Source organism: Diceros bicornis, chromosome 10 (assembly GCF_020826845.1).
Source record: "Diceros bicornis minor isolate mBicDic1 chromosome 10, mDicBic1.mat.cur, whole genome shotgun sequence".
NCBI classification, from domain to species: domain Eukaryota; kingdom Metazoa; phylum Chordata; class Mammalia; order Perissodactyla; family Rhinocerotidae; genus Diceros; species Diceros bicornis.
In genome coordinates, this window is record NC_080749.1 from 52,806,637 (window position 1) to 52,823,654 (window position 17,018).

The 17,018-nt window shown below is 36.2% G+C and overlaps 1 protein-coding gene across 2 annotated transcripts in view; it reads left to right on the forward strand.

Annotated features, from left to right (window-relative positions):
* The window catches only part of DCAF17 (DDB1 and CUL4 associated factor 17), a 35,483-nt gene extending 22,222 nt beyond the window's left edge, over positions 1-13,261 (forward strand). For both annotated transcript variants that reach the window (XM_058549232.1, XM_058549231.1), the window contains exons 9-14: positions 1,489-1,631; positions 5,273-5,382; positions 8,557-8,647; positions 9,369-9,452; positions 11,412-11,567; positions 12,357-13,261. In XM_058549232.1, coding sequence (XP_058405215.1) covers positions 1,489-1,631; positions 5,273-5,382; positions 8,557-8,647; positions 9,369-9,452; positions 11,412-11,567; positions 12,357-12,506 — 734 coding nt within the window. In that variant the 3' untranslated portion in view covers positions 12,507-13,261. The remainder of the gene's footprint in view (positions 1-1,488; positions 1,632-5,272; positions 5,383-8,556; positions 8,648-9,368; positions 9,453-11,411; positions 11,568-12,356) is intronic.
* Positions 13,262-17,018: the final 3,757 nt, after the last annotated feature.

A 17,018-nucleotide genomic window follows, 5' to 3' on the forward strand; every position in this document is an offset into this window, starting at 1 on the left:
GTTTTTAGCAACTGCTAGGAAAAGTATTTCTTTTTGAATACATCTTTTTGCATTGACTTTTTTTTCTATTTTGATTATCTATTTTATATTCTCTACAACATCACTACCTAAAATTTTAACCCCAAATTCAAACTCTAATTATATCTTTTTCTTTTCATAATTCTTCTTTTCTTCATCCACCATCATTTGGTAGCCCCCACATTATCACATATGTTTGTATTTCTTTCAAAATTTACCTGCTTATGTCCGTTCATTTTTCTATTGAGGTGTTCATATTTTTCTTACTACTTAAAAAGACTTCTTTATATATTAAGAATATTACCGTTTTCTTACAAGGTTAAAAAAACTCTTAAGTATATTTGGTATGTTTATACTTGTTTCTTCTTCTTGAGATTGTCAGTTTGTGAACTCACTTTTCATTATTTGTTTTTCTCCTATGTATAGCAGTAAGTAGTGAATTGTTCTTCTGAAGAGGCCTAATAAAGCACACACTTCTGTATGTAACATGTAATTCTTGAATGAATGGTCTCCTTAAGATAAGCCTCTTTACTGACAGTGGTGGCCTCATAAACCAAAGATTAAATTCTCAAATTAGAGAGGTAAACAAAGAAGTCATAGATTAGCCACCTGCCCAAACAGACTATGTGGTATTTCCCAAGGGCTGCCCCAAAGGAATTCTGGCCTTCTGAAGCTGCAGTACCTTCCACTTACTCATCTCTCTGAGTAAATCTGTTATACTCTACCTAAAATTAATTGTTATCAAAAAAGAAGACTAAGAAGCACTAACAGATATTTCTTTTATGATGTCAATCTCCAAAAGACAATGACTGACTGGATGTATCTAAACTACCTTCAAGTTAACTTGTCTAATGATAATACTAGTAGTAGTGGCTATCCTTTAATAAAGCTTCCACTGTGACAGGACCTGTCCTAAGTGGTTGCATTCATTATAACTAATGTCACCTCTACACTGGAAATCTTAAGCAAGACTGCTCTTGTAAGATTTGCTAAGTATAACCTGTTAGTCTAAAATATAGAAGATCTCTTCCTCACATTTGAAGGAATTATTAGACCTAATTACCTTGCAGGATTGTTATGAGAGTTAGAAATAGTATATAACCCAGAGTCTTGCACATACCAGAGGCTTGGTAAATGGCAGCTGCTTTTATTAGGCATACTTTGTCATTTTTTGCCCTTTTAAGCACCTTCAGCCCACTTTCTTTCTCCACTCAGCTGCAGGTCACACATATCCTGAAAACAGATGTCTAGAAAGTTGACTCATAGCCTACCATTTGTTTCCTACCAGCTTTCTCTTTTATTAGGAATAGGCCTCTTTCCTGATTGTATTTTATTTTCTTGAACATAGTAATTTTTCATTAATGGAAATTCATAAATGATGCATGCAAAGAAAGCTTGAATTCATTTAATGAATGTTTCAAGGCTGCCAGAACAAAGAAGCTAATAAATTCCTTTTGCCCATCTCTACAGACGTGCCACCACTGCTCTTTGAGGTGTCCTCCCTGGAGAATGCTTTTCAGATTGGAGGCCATCCTTGGCACTACATCATCACACCTAATAAGAAGAAACAGAAAGGAGTTTTCCATATTTGTGCCCTGAAAGATAATTCCTTGGTAAATCATGAGTGATCAGACTTTTTAGTAGTAAATTTGTATCAGAAATTCTTTATTCTCTACTTCTCTAATAGGTCCACATTCCTAAGAATTACTTTTTTATTTGTTATTAATAATTTGTGAACAGTGTAAAGTACAGAAGAGTACAAAGAATATAGCAAACACTTGTGCGTACTACCCAGAGTTTAAAAACATTAATATTTGAAAATTCTTAGCGCACCAAATATTTTTTAGTTTTTTTTTCTTACCAATCTCCCAGCAAGGGATCCTATGCAAAACATCTCTGAAGCTCCATAGTGGGAATTGTTGATGGAATATGTTCAGGCTGCCTCTGAAATTGCTGGTGGAATGCGTTGTTGTTTCTGCTTTTTCATGGTTTGTGGCTCTTTGCTTTCTAGAGCAGAACCAGATAGAACTCTGATGGTCACAATGTAAGCATTGAAACACTTTGAATTTTCAAGGATATTCTTAAGTTATTTATGGCAGAATAGGAAGAAATGGTACATAGTAAGACGATAGAAATTTCTACCCCTTGAATTAATTTTTCTTCATTTTCTGTTTTAAAATGATTTAAGCACTGATTTGTCATTTAATAAACATTCTTGAGGGCCTGCTCTGTGCCAGACATGGCTGGGGACACATTCCCTTCCCTCAGGTTGCTTACAGTCTCAAAAGAAAGTGAACATGTAGATAAGTAAGATGTGGTCTGTTAAGTACAGAGGTTGAGATAAGTGCAAAAGAGTGAGTGCACAGAGGAGGAGGTTCCATCTTTGTAGGGATTGCTGATTTAGTTTTGTTTATTTTTGGAACCTCTTGATGTATCAAATGAACTTACTTTTTCTGAGGCAGACTCAGTTTATTCTACACCCGTCTCTTCCAGGATCTTGCTCAGTCAGTTACTGTTGGATCCAGTGGCTTTTAGAGTCACAGGTCACCTTTCATCACCCTGAAGATCAGCATAATCTTGGGTCCATTTATCTATTTCCCTTGATGTCGTGGCCACTAGGGAACACTGTATAGTGTCTTCTAGTTTTCTTTTGCGGGAGCATTGTTCCCTTCTGTTTTCTCATTTACCTTTCACCTGTGGCAGCTCCTGTTTGGCCCAGCCCAGTGACATCCTCCTTTACAATGGATTCTCTGTGGGCTGTTTCCTGCCATGACAAGTCTGTGGTTTGATTGTTTACCTTTCAGCCAGTGAACATCCTTCAGCCACCACGACCTGTCACATCTCTTTTTCACTTAACTTTTCCACCCAGTCAAACCCGGCACAGTTCACATTCTGGATATTTAGTACATATGCATCCTATATAAGATACATATTGCTATGTATGTATCATTATGGTAATACATATTATGTATCAATATGATGTTACATATTCTTCTGTGTGTGTGTATATATGTATAAAAAATGGCCTTAAACTTCTATATCACGCATGCCTGTGTAGCACTCTCCTTCCCTAATAACTGGTTATAACATTTAGTCAAATCTGTATTTCAACATATTAAGAGATAATTGCCAAATCTAGAAGTTTTCAGTCCTTTTGCAAGACCGCTTTGTTGCAGTGACATTACCTTAATGATGCATATGCCCCTTACTTCCCCACCAATCAGTCAGAAGAGTAGATAAGTCAAAAACACATATGCAGCAAACACAGAAAATGTTCCTTAGCTTTCTGTTAAACTGCGCTTTAAAATCTAGTACTTGAGCAAATAATAAAAATTTCGGAAGCTGATGATAATGCTGCCTAGTAATTAACACAAAGAGAGATAACGTTTCTTTTGTGTGTTGTAGATATTTTATAATAAAGAGAATAGTCTCCTAAAGAAAGATATGTATAGTATGTACATATTTTATATTAAACAAAGGAGCATCTGGAGCTGATGCCATCATGGACACATTAATTTCAACGGTTGCAACCAAGATGTTTAATTGCATTGATTTTCTTATATGTAAAATGTAATAATACCACACCATTCCTATTAGAAATTATTAGTATACTTAAAAAAATTCTCGAAAAATTTAAAGTCATTTGCTAATTTAATACATACAATGTGTTAAATTCCATTTTTTTTTTACAGCATAGCATACAAAGTATGTGTGACGTAGCCCCAGCCTACTTCTCTAGTCTCATGGCTGGACACTGTACTTCTCAGTTTAATTTTAGATGCTACTCAGTTTATGCACATACATGCTATATCAGTTAACACTTCTGTGCTTTTGGTTTTACTGTTTCTTTTTGCTAGCCATTTTCTGCTCATCCTTTAAGGCTCAGTTCAAGCTTTTTTCTTGCTGAAATTCTGCTCACCTTTATTGGATGCTTGATAATATCCTGTGCATGGCTTGATCACTTTGTTTTCTACACTGCCTCATTACTCTCTGTTTATGTTTTTGCCTCCCCTTGTGACTGTGAGCTTCTTGATGGCAAGGATTATGTTTAATTCATGTTGGGTACAAACGCCTAGTGTGATACCTAAAACATAATGTCCTGTCAGTGTATGCTAATGGAATTAATAAATTAATATTTCAGAAACTTTTCTGAGTATCTAATAGAAAAGATGGTATCTCTTTTTACATGGAAGAAATTAAATGACTTGGATAAAGCTGGTGAAGTTAATGTATTCATACTGGTATTTGTTCCCAGTGCTCTTGTGTATAAGGTAAAACATTTATGTACATATGTGATCACATATCATGGAGATATCTTTTTCTTTATTTTAATGTCTAAATACACTACCGTGAAATAAATCTCTCTACTTGCCTTAAAGGCTAAGCAGTATTAGACCATTTCCTCAGCATTAGAGTTTAATATCTGACTTATCCAGGGAGATTATATGACCTGTGTCTGAGATTTCAGGTTTGGTTGCATGTTTATTTTTGTGCTACCCACTCTTCTGATTGACAGTTTGTTGGGGATGGGGAAGGGAGGAGGAAGTTGTAGGGGACTGCATGTGCAGAGCTGTGGCAGAGTTATATAGTGGAAAGCTCATGGACTTTAGAGTTATATCTACTGTTTAGTAGGTGCAAAACATTGAGCAAATGATTTATCCTCTTTGTGTATCAGTTTCCTCATCCATAAAATGGGGATAACAATATATGCTTTTAGTGTTGTTAAGATCAAATGAAGTAATGACTATAAAACATCTAATGCAGTGCCTGACACAAATTAGGTGCTTGACATATGGTAACTGTTAAGTTATTATTTGTGAGGTATAATGTATGATACAGGGTAAATCTATGAAATTTCTGAATTGGTTTTAGATTTCTCAAATTTGTGTGTACTAGTTCAGCCCTTTTATGTATCGCTTTTCAACTGGCTAGTATTTTATTTTCCCTCTACCTTTGACTTACTGATCTATCACTGATGTTAGATTTGAAAAATTAGGGCTGGCCCCGTGGCTTAGCAGTTAAGTGTGTGCGCTCCGCTGCTGGCGGCCCGGGTTCGGATCCCGGGTACGCACCAATGCACCGCTTCTCCGGCCATGCTGAGGCCGCGTCCCACATACAGCAACTAGAAGGACGTGCAACTATGACATACAACTATCTACTGGGGCTTTGGGGGAAAAATAAAAAAAAAAAAAGATTTGAGAAATTATTTTATTTTCCCATAATGTTTATTTTCAATATTTTTTCCCAACTTCAGGCAAAAAACGGGATCCAAGAAATGGAGTGTTGTTCTCTAGAATCTGACTGGATCTATTTTCATCCTGATGCTTCTGGTAGAATAATACATGTTGGCCCAAATCAGGTCAAGTGAGTATTTTCATTAGTTAAAGTTAAAAGTAGCTTTTGGCAGCATTTATTGGAATCTTTATTTATTTATTTTATTTAGTATTATTATTTTTTGTTTTTTATATATTTTTTATTGATGTCTTAATAGTTTATAATATTGTAAAATTTTAGTTGTACATTATTGCTTGTCAGTCACCATATAAATGCCTATCTTCACCCCTTGTGCCCACCCCCCCCACCCCCTTACCCCTGGTAACCACCAAACAGTTCTCTCTGTCCATGTGTTGGTTTATATTCCACAAATGAGTGAAATCATGCAGTGTTTGTCTTTCTCGCTCTGGCTTATTTCGCTTAACATAACACCCTCCAGGTCCATCCATGTTGTTGCAAATGGGACAATTTTGGCTTTTTTTATGGCTGAGTAGTATTCCATTGTAGATATATACCACATCTTCTTTATCCAATCATCAGTCGAGGGACGCTTGGGTTGCTTCCACTTCTTGGCTATAGTGAATAATGCTGCAATGAACATAGGGGTGCATAAGCCTCTTTGGATTGTTGATTTCAGGTTTGTTGGGTAGATACCTTTGCATCATTATTTTTGCCAGCTAACTATTGAGCCAATTGTAGAAATAATTAGCTTGTTGTAGGGTGCTTCCTCAGAGACTGGCATCTAGAAAATCTGACTTTATTCTTTCAGCCTCATTATTACTATTTGTAAATAGTACACTTGAATAAGTTCTTTGGTGGATGAAACATGAGTGAAAGGAGATTACAGATTGGCTTGTCCTTATCAGGTCTTAATTAATTCTCCAAGATTAATGAGAGAGAAGATGGTTCGTCTTTGTTCTAAAAGACAGCCTTACCATGCCTTACCATGGGAGAAGTAGTGGATTGTTTGCAGTAAACCTTGTCTTGCTTTGTTTACCCACATCTTCCACATGATTGACCTCTCCTTCCTTGATACGCTCTTCGTTTGGGTTCCCTAACACCACAATTCTCCTGAATATTTTCCTCCCTCTCTGATCTGTCTTTCTTAGTATCCTGTCATGCTCTTCTTCTTCTGCCCAGACTTTAATTGTTGAATTTCTCAGGACTTAGACCCTCTTTTCTTCTCACTCTTCATTCTCTTTCTGCATGATTCTATTTATTCCCTTGGCTTGAAAGATCAATGTATAACGAAAACTCCAAAATTTATATCCTAGCCCAAACCTCTTATCTAAGCTCATGCCAGAAAACTGGAATCGTTCTTGACACTTTTTTACCTTCTTGACTTTCATCGGTATACATAAACACGTGCATTCTCTCCTTCCCTCTCTCACACACACACAGCCACACCCACCCCGTATATCCTGTCAATCCAGTTTATTTTGCTACTAAATATTTCTTAAATCTGCCTCTTTCTGTCCTTGGCCACTGTCACCGTCTTGGTCAGACCATTGTCATCAAAAGCCTGGACTATGGTAATAGCCTACTTACAGGACTCCAGGAATCCACTTGTGCACTCTTTAAGTCTGTTTTCTTCTCAGCAGCTAGAGTGATTTTTAGAAACATTAACAGACAGAAAAACCTAACCAAGTGAATTCTGCTTTAACCTTTTTATGGCTTCTTATTGCTCTTAAGATAAAGACCAACATTTAGCATGGTCTGCAAGACCCTCCTCCAGCTCAGTTTACTTCAAACATGCTGTCTTTTCAGAAAGCTGAGGACTTTTTCCCTCTGGAGTCTGTTCCCAGACCTGTTCTCCTGCCGAATTTCTATTCATATTTTATGCCCCAGCTTAAATGTCCGTTTTTCACAAAGTCCTTCCTTGATATTCCTCGTTAGATTAGCTCCCCATCATATTTTCATTGCACCCACTGTGTAGTCTTCCTCTCTAGCACTTACAGCAATTTTAATTAATGATTTGTGTGATTATCTGTTTAAATATCTCGCTTTGGAATCATGAGCTCCATAATGACAGGGAGAGTGTGTTTTGCTGACACCTGTAACCCGGCACTGAGCACAGTGGCTAGCACAGAGTAGGTGCTCAGTAAGTGTGTGTAAAGGGCAGTGCCTGCCTTCTTTCTTCCTTATGCTTCATGACGATTAGTCTATTTCTCTGGATCGATTATAAGGAAAATGAAGGGATGTAAAGAAATAAGATTATGAACTTTTACAAAAAGTCTTAAAAACTATGGTTCTGCTTTGGTAAACCTTACTTTTAATGTTTGTTACCATCCATCTTTTATCTTAGTTTGAATTTAAGAAAATAAAGTCCACAAAGAGTGTGTGCCCTTTTGTCAAGGTTTAAAAGATAGGCACATTTAAATATTGGCACTAATTAAGCTAACTTAATTGAGTAATTAAAAATATAGTTATATATAATTAAGTTAACTTTAATTGAGTAATTTAAAATATAATCTGATTTTTTTGTCTCTGGCAAACTCTAACGCCTCTGGCTCTCCCTGGCCGCAATAGCTGCTTCTCTTGCTGTTCTCTTTGCCTGCATTTGAGACTTTAAGGTCTGAGAACATTGTGCTTTTGAAGCTTGTTAGTGCTATGAACAGATTCGTGTGGGTAGTGAGCAAATTACTTTATTTCCTCTTGCTTAGTAAGCTTGATCCATGAGGCCATTTGCACTGAGAAAAGCTAAATCTTTAAATATAATCCTAAGAAAAAAGAAAAGTATTAAATCAGTTGCAATTTTTAAATATTACTCTCTCATGAAACCTCTTAGTTTAGGTTTAGTTGCTAATCCAATCTGTTTTATAGTTAACTCTAAGATGTTCATTGATACCTCATTCTATCTTCAGAAATAAAAATGCAAATATCTACTATAATACCATTGTTAAAGCTGAAACGTTAAAAGGCCTGTTGTAGAATGGCAGAGATGAGATTCTTTAGAGTAATTTTCATCAAGCCAATTTGGAAGATGGCTTAAACCTGAGCAAGCTGATTCATTACCTACTTTAGTAGTACCTGTTGTCACAGTTGCTACCTTTTTCTCTTTAACAAAATCTCTGAATTTGAAGAAGTTTATGAACACTTAAGTGATCAGTCATTAATATTTTGGACTAATCAGGAGAAGAGGAGAACTAACTCAGTGTTGTTACTATAATTTTCATTTATTGAGTTTCATTTCAATATTTCAACTTTGGCACTTTGATGGTGTGTTGAGATCTTACGTTCTTAGAATCCTTTTTCCCCTTTCAGAGTTTTAAAGCTAAATGAAGTAGAAAATAATAGTGCTCAGCATCAGATTTCTGAAGATTTTGTCATTCTGGCCAACAGGGAGAAGAACAAAGTAAGTCCAGGAGTACTTTAAAATCCTTTGTATATCACTGCCTTTCTATATAAGAATATAATATGCAAATGTGTTTGCCTTTTAGTGTGGCTGAAAAGAACAGCACAATCCTGTAAAAGTCTGTTCATTTGTCTGCGTGGGTAGCTGCCCTTAGCCCCATGTACCTGTGAGATTTGAAGAGAGCTGATTATATTGAGTTTACCTTTTGCTTATTTCTATTTCCTGTCTGGTTTTCTCTTTAAGTTTTTATTAATAAATTACTGACCTTTGGATTTAATTAATTGTGCAAACTTAGAGAAAGTTGTGGTACATATAAATCTTTAAAAATCACGTACCTTGCTTTAACTCCAGATGGTTCATTTCTTTTAACATACAATTTACAAACATGAAGAAAATCATGCAGAGGGAAATTTCTAAAAGTAAATCCACTCTTTGTTTGTTGTACTATGCTAAAGCAAAAACAGAAGGGCGATTGAGGTAGCAAATTGTAACCTTTGTATTTATTTTTGCCTATTTTGGTGTTTTATCCATTACAAACTTTAACAAAGTATTTTTACTAATTGGAGGATCAGAAATCTGATTCAGAATTTTCTCAATTGAGGAAAGAATTGTGGATAATGATGAAGAGTTGGTTAGTTTTACCAAAATTTTTAGTACAATTTTGCCATTGACTGCATATAATAGGACTTGTCATATCTTTTTATTTCTCTCCACATGATAGAATGAAAACTTACCCACTGTTACAGCTTCTGGACGGGTGGTAAAAAAAAGTTTTAACCTTCTGGATGACGACCCAGAACAAGAGGTATTACTTTAGCCAGAGACACCAAACTAAACTAGTGTGTATTTACCCCAGGGTAACCATACCCTGGTATGCTTACCAGACCTTGGGGCAGAGGTTGGGGGTAAGGAGCTCCATGCAGGCTTTAGTCGATAGCATTGTGTGTACTATTTCAACCAATGCATCCCCATCATCATCTCTTTTCATACATGGAATTATTCATAAGATTTTGTTTGCAGAAAGGTTCGTAGGACTGAAATAATTTGAAAACACTATTAGCTTATTGTTTTATTTTGTTAATGTGCACACTTTCTAGGGAAATCTCTTAATAGAAAATTCTTGAGTTATATCCTGATGACTTTATGGCTTTTGCCTTATTTTTTACTTATTAAACATGGATTTGTTTGTTAATGTTCATGGGCCAGGGGAGGAGGGTCTGAGGGTGTGGTAAATCGGTTCAGCCTCTGGTCTCAACTTGACATTGCTAGTAACTGAGCTAATACATTTTTAGCCTTTTCTTTTAAAGAGGCATTGGAAGTACTTATGAAATCAACTCACAGTGATCATGCTTCAAATATACAACCATTGCATAAATACTAAATCCATTTAGACCATATAACATTATTGTTTGTGTGATTATTTCTAGGTAGAAATGTTAGAGTAGCCTTCTAAAGATACTTTTTGAAAATCTTTTAAAATATGTTGGAGGTGGCCCAGTATATAGCTACTCTCAAAAAAGAAAAAATATATATTTATTATTTTGGACCATAGAAATCTATTAAGAACAAAGCAGAAAGCTCCCTACCCTGTATATAAAACTATATTCAAGAAAAACATACTAAAATTATCAAAAGAATAATTGGAGGGAGAAGGTAGTAGCAAAAAGAGAGATACTCTACATCATGAGATTAGAAAACAAAAACTTTTAGCCTGTAAAGGAAAAGTTGAAAGGGGTTGTGACTAATATCTATAAAATTACTGACGTGTAGGCAAGAAGTCACCCTTTGAAGCAAGAAGTCACCCTTTGAACAAGATAAGATTAAGGCAAAAAAGTAAATAAAAAGGAACCGCGGGTAATAAACCTGTGTAAATTTTTATGTCATAGGTGGTAAAGGCAGAAAATATAAATGGATTAAAGAGCAGTCTGACCAAATGTAAGCAAAGGATTAGTGTGTGGTGATTAAGAGAAACTTGCTGTGCATGCCAAGATGTGCCTTCCTGTGGTCCATCCCTGGATGGCTGGGTACAGATCTGCTTCCCCTGTGAGGCTGTTGGAGTCTCAGGTTTTCTTCCTTGAGACAGAGTTCTGGGGTTAGGTTTTTCTGTCTCTTAAGTCTTTACCATCATTAATCATTTCTAACTAACATCTCTTATCCCAGTCTTGTTCTGTGAGTTGGATTTCAGTTCCTGATATTCTCCCTCAAGTAAAAGCAGCCATTTTTGCTTTCTTTAGGGAACCAAAAAGAGTTTAAAGGAAAAAAAAGGATGGCAAATAAGAGTCATAAAGAATAGATGGTGGGCTATCACTTCTTGAAACAACTTGTGTTTTTCTGATGTAAGAACTTTCTGAGCACAGTGGGAAGTCTTCAGGTTTCAGAACTGAGATTCATATATTTAGTCCTATCTGGGAACCAGTGAACACAATGTCAGAGGCAGCAGTTGAATACCTCTTTTGAATCTGGACAAGCTCTGGTTTGTGGTCATAATAGAGAATTTCGGTTATACTTTGGCTGAGATCTGTGTAGACTTGGTTCTGTTTGTCAAAATCTGTAGGATACTGCTTAAGTCTTGAAAATCTTGAAAAACTGATGTTTTATTGAGCATATAAGTAGAAATACATTTCTACCTATGCTTCCACCCATTCATTCTTCTTTGTACATATTTTTATAAGTAATAGAATAAACTACAAATGTGGAAATAATCCTAACTGAATAACTAGATTTTGCCCCTCTATTCCTCTACCTTATCCATCTATTCCCCAAGACTTTCAAAATTGTGGACTATGAAGATGAGTTGGATTTGCTTTCTGTGGTAGCTGTTACTCAAATAGATGCTGAAGGAAAAGCTCACCTGGATTTCCACTGTAATGAATATGGAACTTTACTTAAAAGCATTCCACTAGTGGAGTCATGGGATGTGGTGAGTAGAGTCCATGGAATACAAAGTTGTAAGAGTTTTCTTTATATGTGACACGTATTAGAACAGATGTTACTGTGTTCCTGTGAGTCCAAACTCACCTATACTAATGACCACATGAAAGAGGTTATCATCGTACATGCAGGACAAAACATGTACTTCTTAAGCCTTCCTCCCCTAGGGACTAGAGGATGCCTCCTTACCAATGGCCTTGAAGGTATGGCTTTATGTTTTTTCCTGAGACGCCCTACTTATTTCCTTACCATAGTCTTTGGTTTTCTCCCATTTTATAAGTTTAGATAATGTTTAAAAAAATAAAAGTATACTGTATTGAATCCCTACAGTTACTTAATAGAGACCATATCTAAGCATGTAGGGTTTCCAGGCACTCTTAGAAGCATTTGTCTGCTCTTCTGAGTATTACAGAATATAGAAGTTATAAGGAACAGTAGACATTATTTTATCCAATCTTTCCTTTATCAATTAATAACCTGAGAGGTTTAGCAACTTGCCCACAATCACACAGTGTAATAGTAGCAGTGTTAGCAATAGAATCTGGGTGTTCAGACTTCTAAGTCCAGAACTCTTTTCATTCTCAAGAATTTGTGTAATTCTTTTCTGATAAGTAGTCTGCATTTCCACAAATAATGAAAAAAACTATTTCTGGCAACTATTTTGCCTCCAAGTGTATATTTGGAGATCCCTAGCATGTGTGTTGCGACATTTTAGTGACACAGTAGTGAATATGATTGTGTGAAGAGGAGATTCCATTTGACTGTGTTTTCATTACAGACATATAGCCATGAAGTCTACTTTGACAGAGACTTGGTACTACACATAGAACAGAAACCCAGCAGGATCTTCAGCTGCTATGTTTACCAGATGGTATGTGACCCTGGGGAAGAAGAAGAAACCACAAACAGAAGTTATGGAAAAGAGTGAGATAATTTAAAATTTTGGGATGTAACTTATGAGACTTTTAGCCAAATACCCCAGCAGCTGTGTCCAGTCCTCCTTTTTATTATCTACATAGCAAGTTCTCTAGAATTTTCCAGAATAGGTCTTGTGTTGACTTCAGATGACTGTGACTACATTTTTAAACTCTTGCCATACAGGGTGGTGTAAAGGTTTTTTAGAAGGATGTCCCAGGAAGTCTAGCATTTTGGAGCTTTTAGCTAGGTGGTGATGCAAATATAAAATGCTGGGGAGCAGAGAAAGATTAATTCCAATTGTTGGGGATTTGGGGAGAGGGTCATTGATGAGGAGGCGTTTAACATGATTCTTATAGAATGGTATGGAATTTTAATTGGTAAGACTAGGAGGGAGAGAGAAAAATAAAGATACAAAAGGTACAGAAAGAAATCCTGTATCTTCTATAACAAACTTTGCTTAAGGATGAGAAGTGAGATCTGTAATATGAAAGCATACTTTTGAGCCAAAAATGTGTCATCACAGTTTTCTAAAAAAATCTTATATATGTATGTATGTTTTGTATTTGTATCTAGAATCAGGAATTGGCTCTAGTTTCCAAATTAACTGTCTTTTCTGCCATGGTTTTATTCTCTTGGCTTGGTACTCCCATTGATTATTTGTGCTTCTATTATAGACTGATGTAAAAGATTCCAAGCAAACTCTTAAGTGAAATTTTTTCCGAGATGTAGGCATTTAGCTCTTAATACATCTAAGAATGTTGCACTTACTTCACCATTCTCTTTATTTGTTAAGTCTTCCAATTCTTCTTAGGTGATGTTTTCATTCGTATGCAATAAGATAAAGGTATCTTGGGTCACCGTTCTGCTCCCTGTAGAAGAGTAGGTAAAAAAGGTCCCAGGAGTTGTTACTAGCTTGGGAACTGACTGATTGGCTAGAAAAAGCTTTTGGCTCTTAGTTGTGAAACAAGTATTTTTTCTTCTTTGTTAGAACCAATCTAAATATGATCCTTCAACTCAGATAATCGTTCTTCAGAATGTTAAATAAAAACAACCTAAGTAAAGGGAGAAAAATGTTTCTCTGTGCTTCCTATTTGAGAAATCTAGTTGCTTGCAATCCACATGTTCAGCACATTGCTCTGATTCAGCCTCGAACTAGTAAAGATAGAAGGGGAGGACAGAAGTAAAAATAACTGCTAACGCAAATTTAAGGTTAGAATATGGGATTTTAGCTTGGATGATTTACATTAAAATCTTTCAGGTTTTCCTTCAATTTTGGCTTGATCCCATGTTAAGAGTGATGTGAATTCTGCCCTTGAAGTTTGCAGATAAGTTTCAGTCTTATTATGATTAACAGGACTGAGGAGAGAAAGGTGTTAGCTATTCCAAAAGTCAAGGAATTAGTAGCAGAGTCCATAAATTTAAAAGAAATAGAGGGGGCCGGCCCCGTGGCTTAGTGGTTAAGTGCGCACGCTCTGCTACTGGCGGCCCGGGTTTGGATCCCGGGCACGCAGCGACGCACCGCTTCTCCGGCCATGCTGAGGCCGCATCCCACATACAGCAAGTAGAAAGGTGTGCAGCTATGACATACAACTATCTACTGGGACTTTGGGGGGAAAAAAAAAAGGAGGAGGATTGGCAACAGATGTTAGCTCAGAGCCGGTCTTCCTCACTAAAAAAGAGGAGGATTAGCATGGATGTTAGCTCAGGGCTGATCTTCCTCAAAAAAAAAAAAAAAAGAAAGAAATAGAGGGAACAAACCTAAAACTCTTTTGCCCGATAGAAAAGAAGATCGCTAACATTTTAGAATAAGGGAAAATATTTATTATTCCCGGCTAAAAATAAATCTTTCTGAATCTGATCCTATGTATAACCATTTGGGAAAGTAGAAGTGATTACCTTATGAGCCAGATGATAACACTATCTCCATATATTAAATCCTATATGTACTAATTGAAAAATCCGTTCTCATTTTATGCATATTAAAGGTACTATTTAAGATAATATTTGAAGCTTTCAGAGCATTTTAGAGACATGATTCTGATTACAAAGCAGTTGAATAGTTACAATGTGCTAGATATTGCCCCAGACTTCTAATTAGACACTAGCTATATCTAAACAGTCTTGCCCAGTGAATTTACATCTTGAAAAACAAGTCTGGTAAGAGGGAATAGATTCAAAATACCAAAGAAAAGAAAGATACCAGTGTTGTGTGGGTTTCAAAGCAGAAGTGGTGCTATATGAAAGCAGAAAGCCCCAAGAGTGTTTCAGAAAAGGATGTCTTAAGACTTCAGTCCTGTCAGGTTTTTTCAAAAAGAAGTTTATTGAGTTTCCCCCTTTCCTTTAAGTCATTGCCTTCTTTTGATGAAATGACTCATCTATTCAGCAAGGCATCTGAGAACTATCTGAGATTCCTGGCTGCTTTTTTGGTGGGGGTGGAATACTTCTAATCTAGATATGAACTGACCACTAAGAAACTCCTAATGTCTAACCACTGCCCAAATCAAACTAGACTAGGGTCCAGTTGCCGTATGGACCAGGCGGGAAGTGTACCTAATGTGAAAGACAGTAGGGAGTTGTGGGCAGTGTAACAAACAGGAGGGCTGTGCCCCAACTAAAAGGACAAGCTGCTACTACTAAGTTTCAGCCAATTGTAACATTATGTGGGAATGTAGGTTGCATGATTGTCAACAGGATGGTTGATAAAAAGATGCTGACAGATATAGAAGATAGCAAAGAATGTGGGAAATTTATAGATAACACACACAGCAGGAGACAATACAGCATGCTCCCGAAAAAGTATGGGGTTCCCAGCTCCCCACAGTGGCCTGCATCGTTCTGCCACTTGCCAGGCATGAGATTGCCGTTCTCTTTTCCGGGTGGAGGGAAGTGGCCCTCCTGCCCCACCTTAACCCCCCTCTCTACTTGAGTGTTTTAGAGGCTTTAGCTGTGTGCCTACCAATTTAACAGGTGCTGGTGACAGGTATAAAACATTATGGGTAATTTCTGAGTGTTTAATGAGAGAGTGGGTGACGTAGGGTAGCTTCTTGCAGCAGGTCCTGATATTAAGCTGATAAGAGGTGTATTTCTGCATTTCACTCCTTGGTCTAAGATTCTGTATTCTTACAGTATCAATGCAGCAAGATTATATTCTTTGACTTTCTAAAACATTTCTTGCAACTATGGGAGAAAACAAAACAAATCCTATCATAGTTACTGTTTGAACTACCTAGTGAGGAGACAATATTATTGTTCTATTTAAATACACTAAGGTACTCCACGTTCTTCCATCAGCTGAATGTTTTGTTTCTTGTACATACTTTTTTCTAATGATAACTTATATTTATTGAGTGCTTTCTATCTACTATTCACTGTGATACATGTAAAATGAATTTCCTCACCTAACATTCAAGGTAACCATATGAGGTATGAACTACATTATCCTTCCCCATTTTACAAATGAGGAACTTGAAGCTTACCGAAGTTAATTTGCCCTGGGTCTCACAACTAATAACTGCATATCCAGATTTGTTTGATAGAAACTTATGCCAAATTTCCTCCAAAACTTTCAAAAGGTAAAGGATGTTATAATCCCATATATCGTGTATTGACAATTATAGTGTTAGGTAAATAGGAAAATGCTTTATAAGTGTTTCTTTAATGATGATTGCATATCCAAATTTTGGACAAAGTTTGGATGAGACACAATTGGCCTGTTCACACTATAACGACCTAAAAGATGATTCTTCATTCAAATGGTTAAAAGTCGTTTTTTAAAAAGGTACAAAAAATGGTGCTCATCCTGTTTGTGGTGATGATAATGCCAGTGTTAGTAATTACTCTTAATTTAACTTGGCTTCGTTTTCAATAATTTTTATATTTTCTTACCTTTCTTACCATGTTTACATATATCGTTTACCTTTTAGAATCTCAGGGAAAATTCAGGGGCTACTTTCTGGTCCCTATGTTGCTGTAGAATCTCCATCTTAAAGCAGGAATAATTTATTTCAGGCAAAGGATATATAGTAGAAAGATAAGACCAACTGAGGGCTTTTCCGCATCATTTTATTATGAAAGTTTTCAAACATACAGCAAAGTTGGCAGAATTTTACAGTAAATACCCAAATACCAACCACATGGATTCTATATTTTACTCCATGTTTTATTACTTATCTATTCATGTTACTTCTATAATGCATTTCAAACTAAATTGCAGACATCACTATACTTCCTGCTACTACTTCAATATGCATATCAAGAAGAGTTTAATATTGTTTAGTTGTTAAAATTTTTGATGTGCACTTACAGCAATGAAATGCACAAATGTTAAGTATAAATTTGGTGAGTTTTCACAAATGCATACACCTGTGTAACTCAAACCCTTTTCAAAATTTAGAACACTGCAATCATACCACAAAGTTTCTTCATGCCTTTCCCAGTCAGTCCCCACCCCACCTCTCAGGTGTAGCTATTGTTCTGATTATTTTGCCTCACAGATTAAGTTTGCCTGTTCTAAAACTTCATA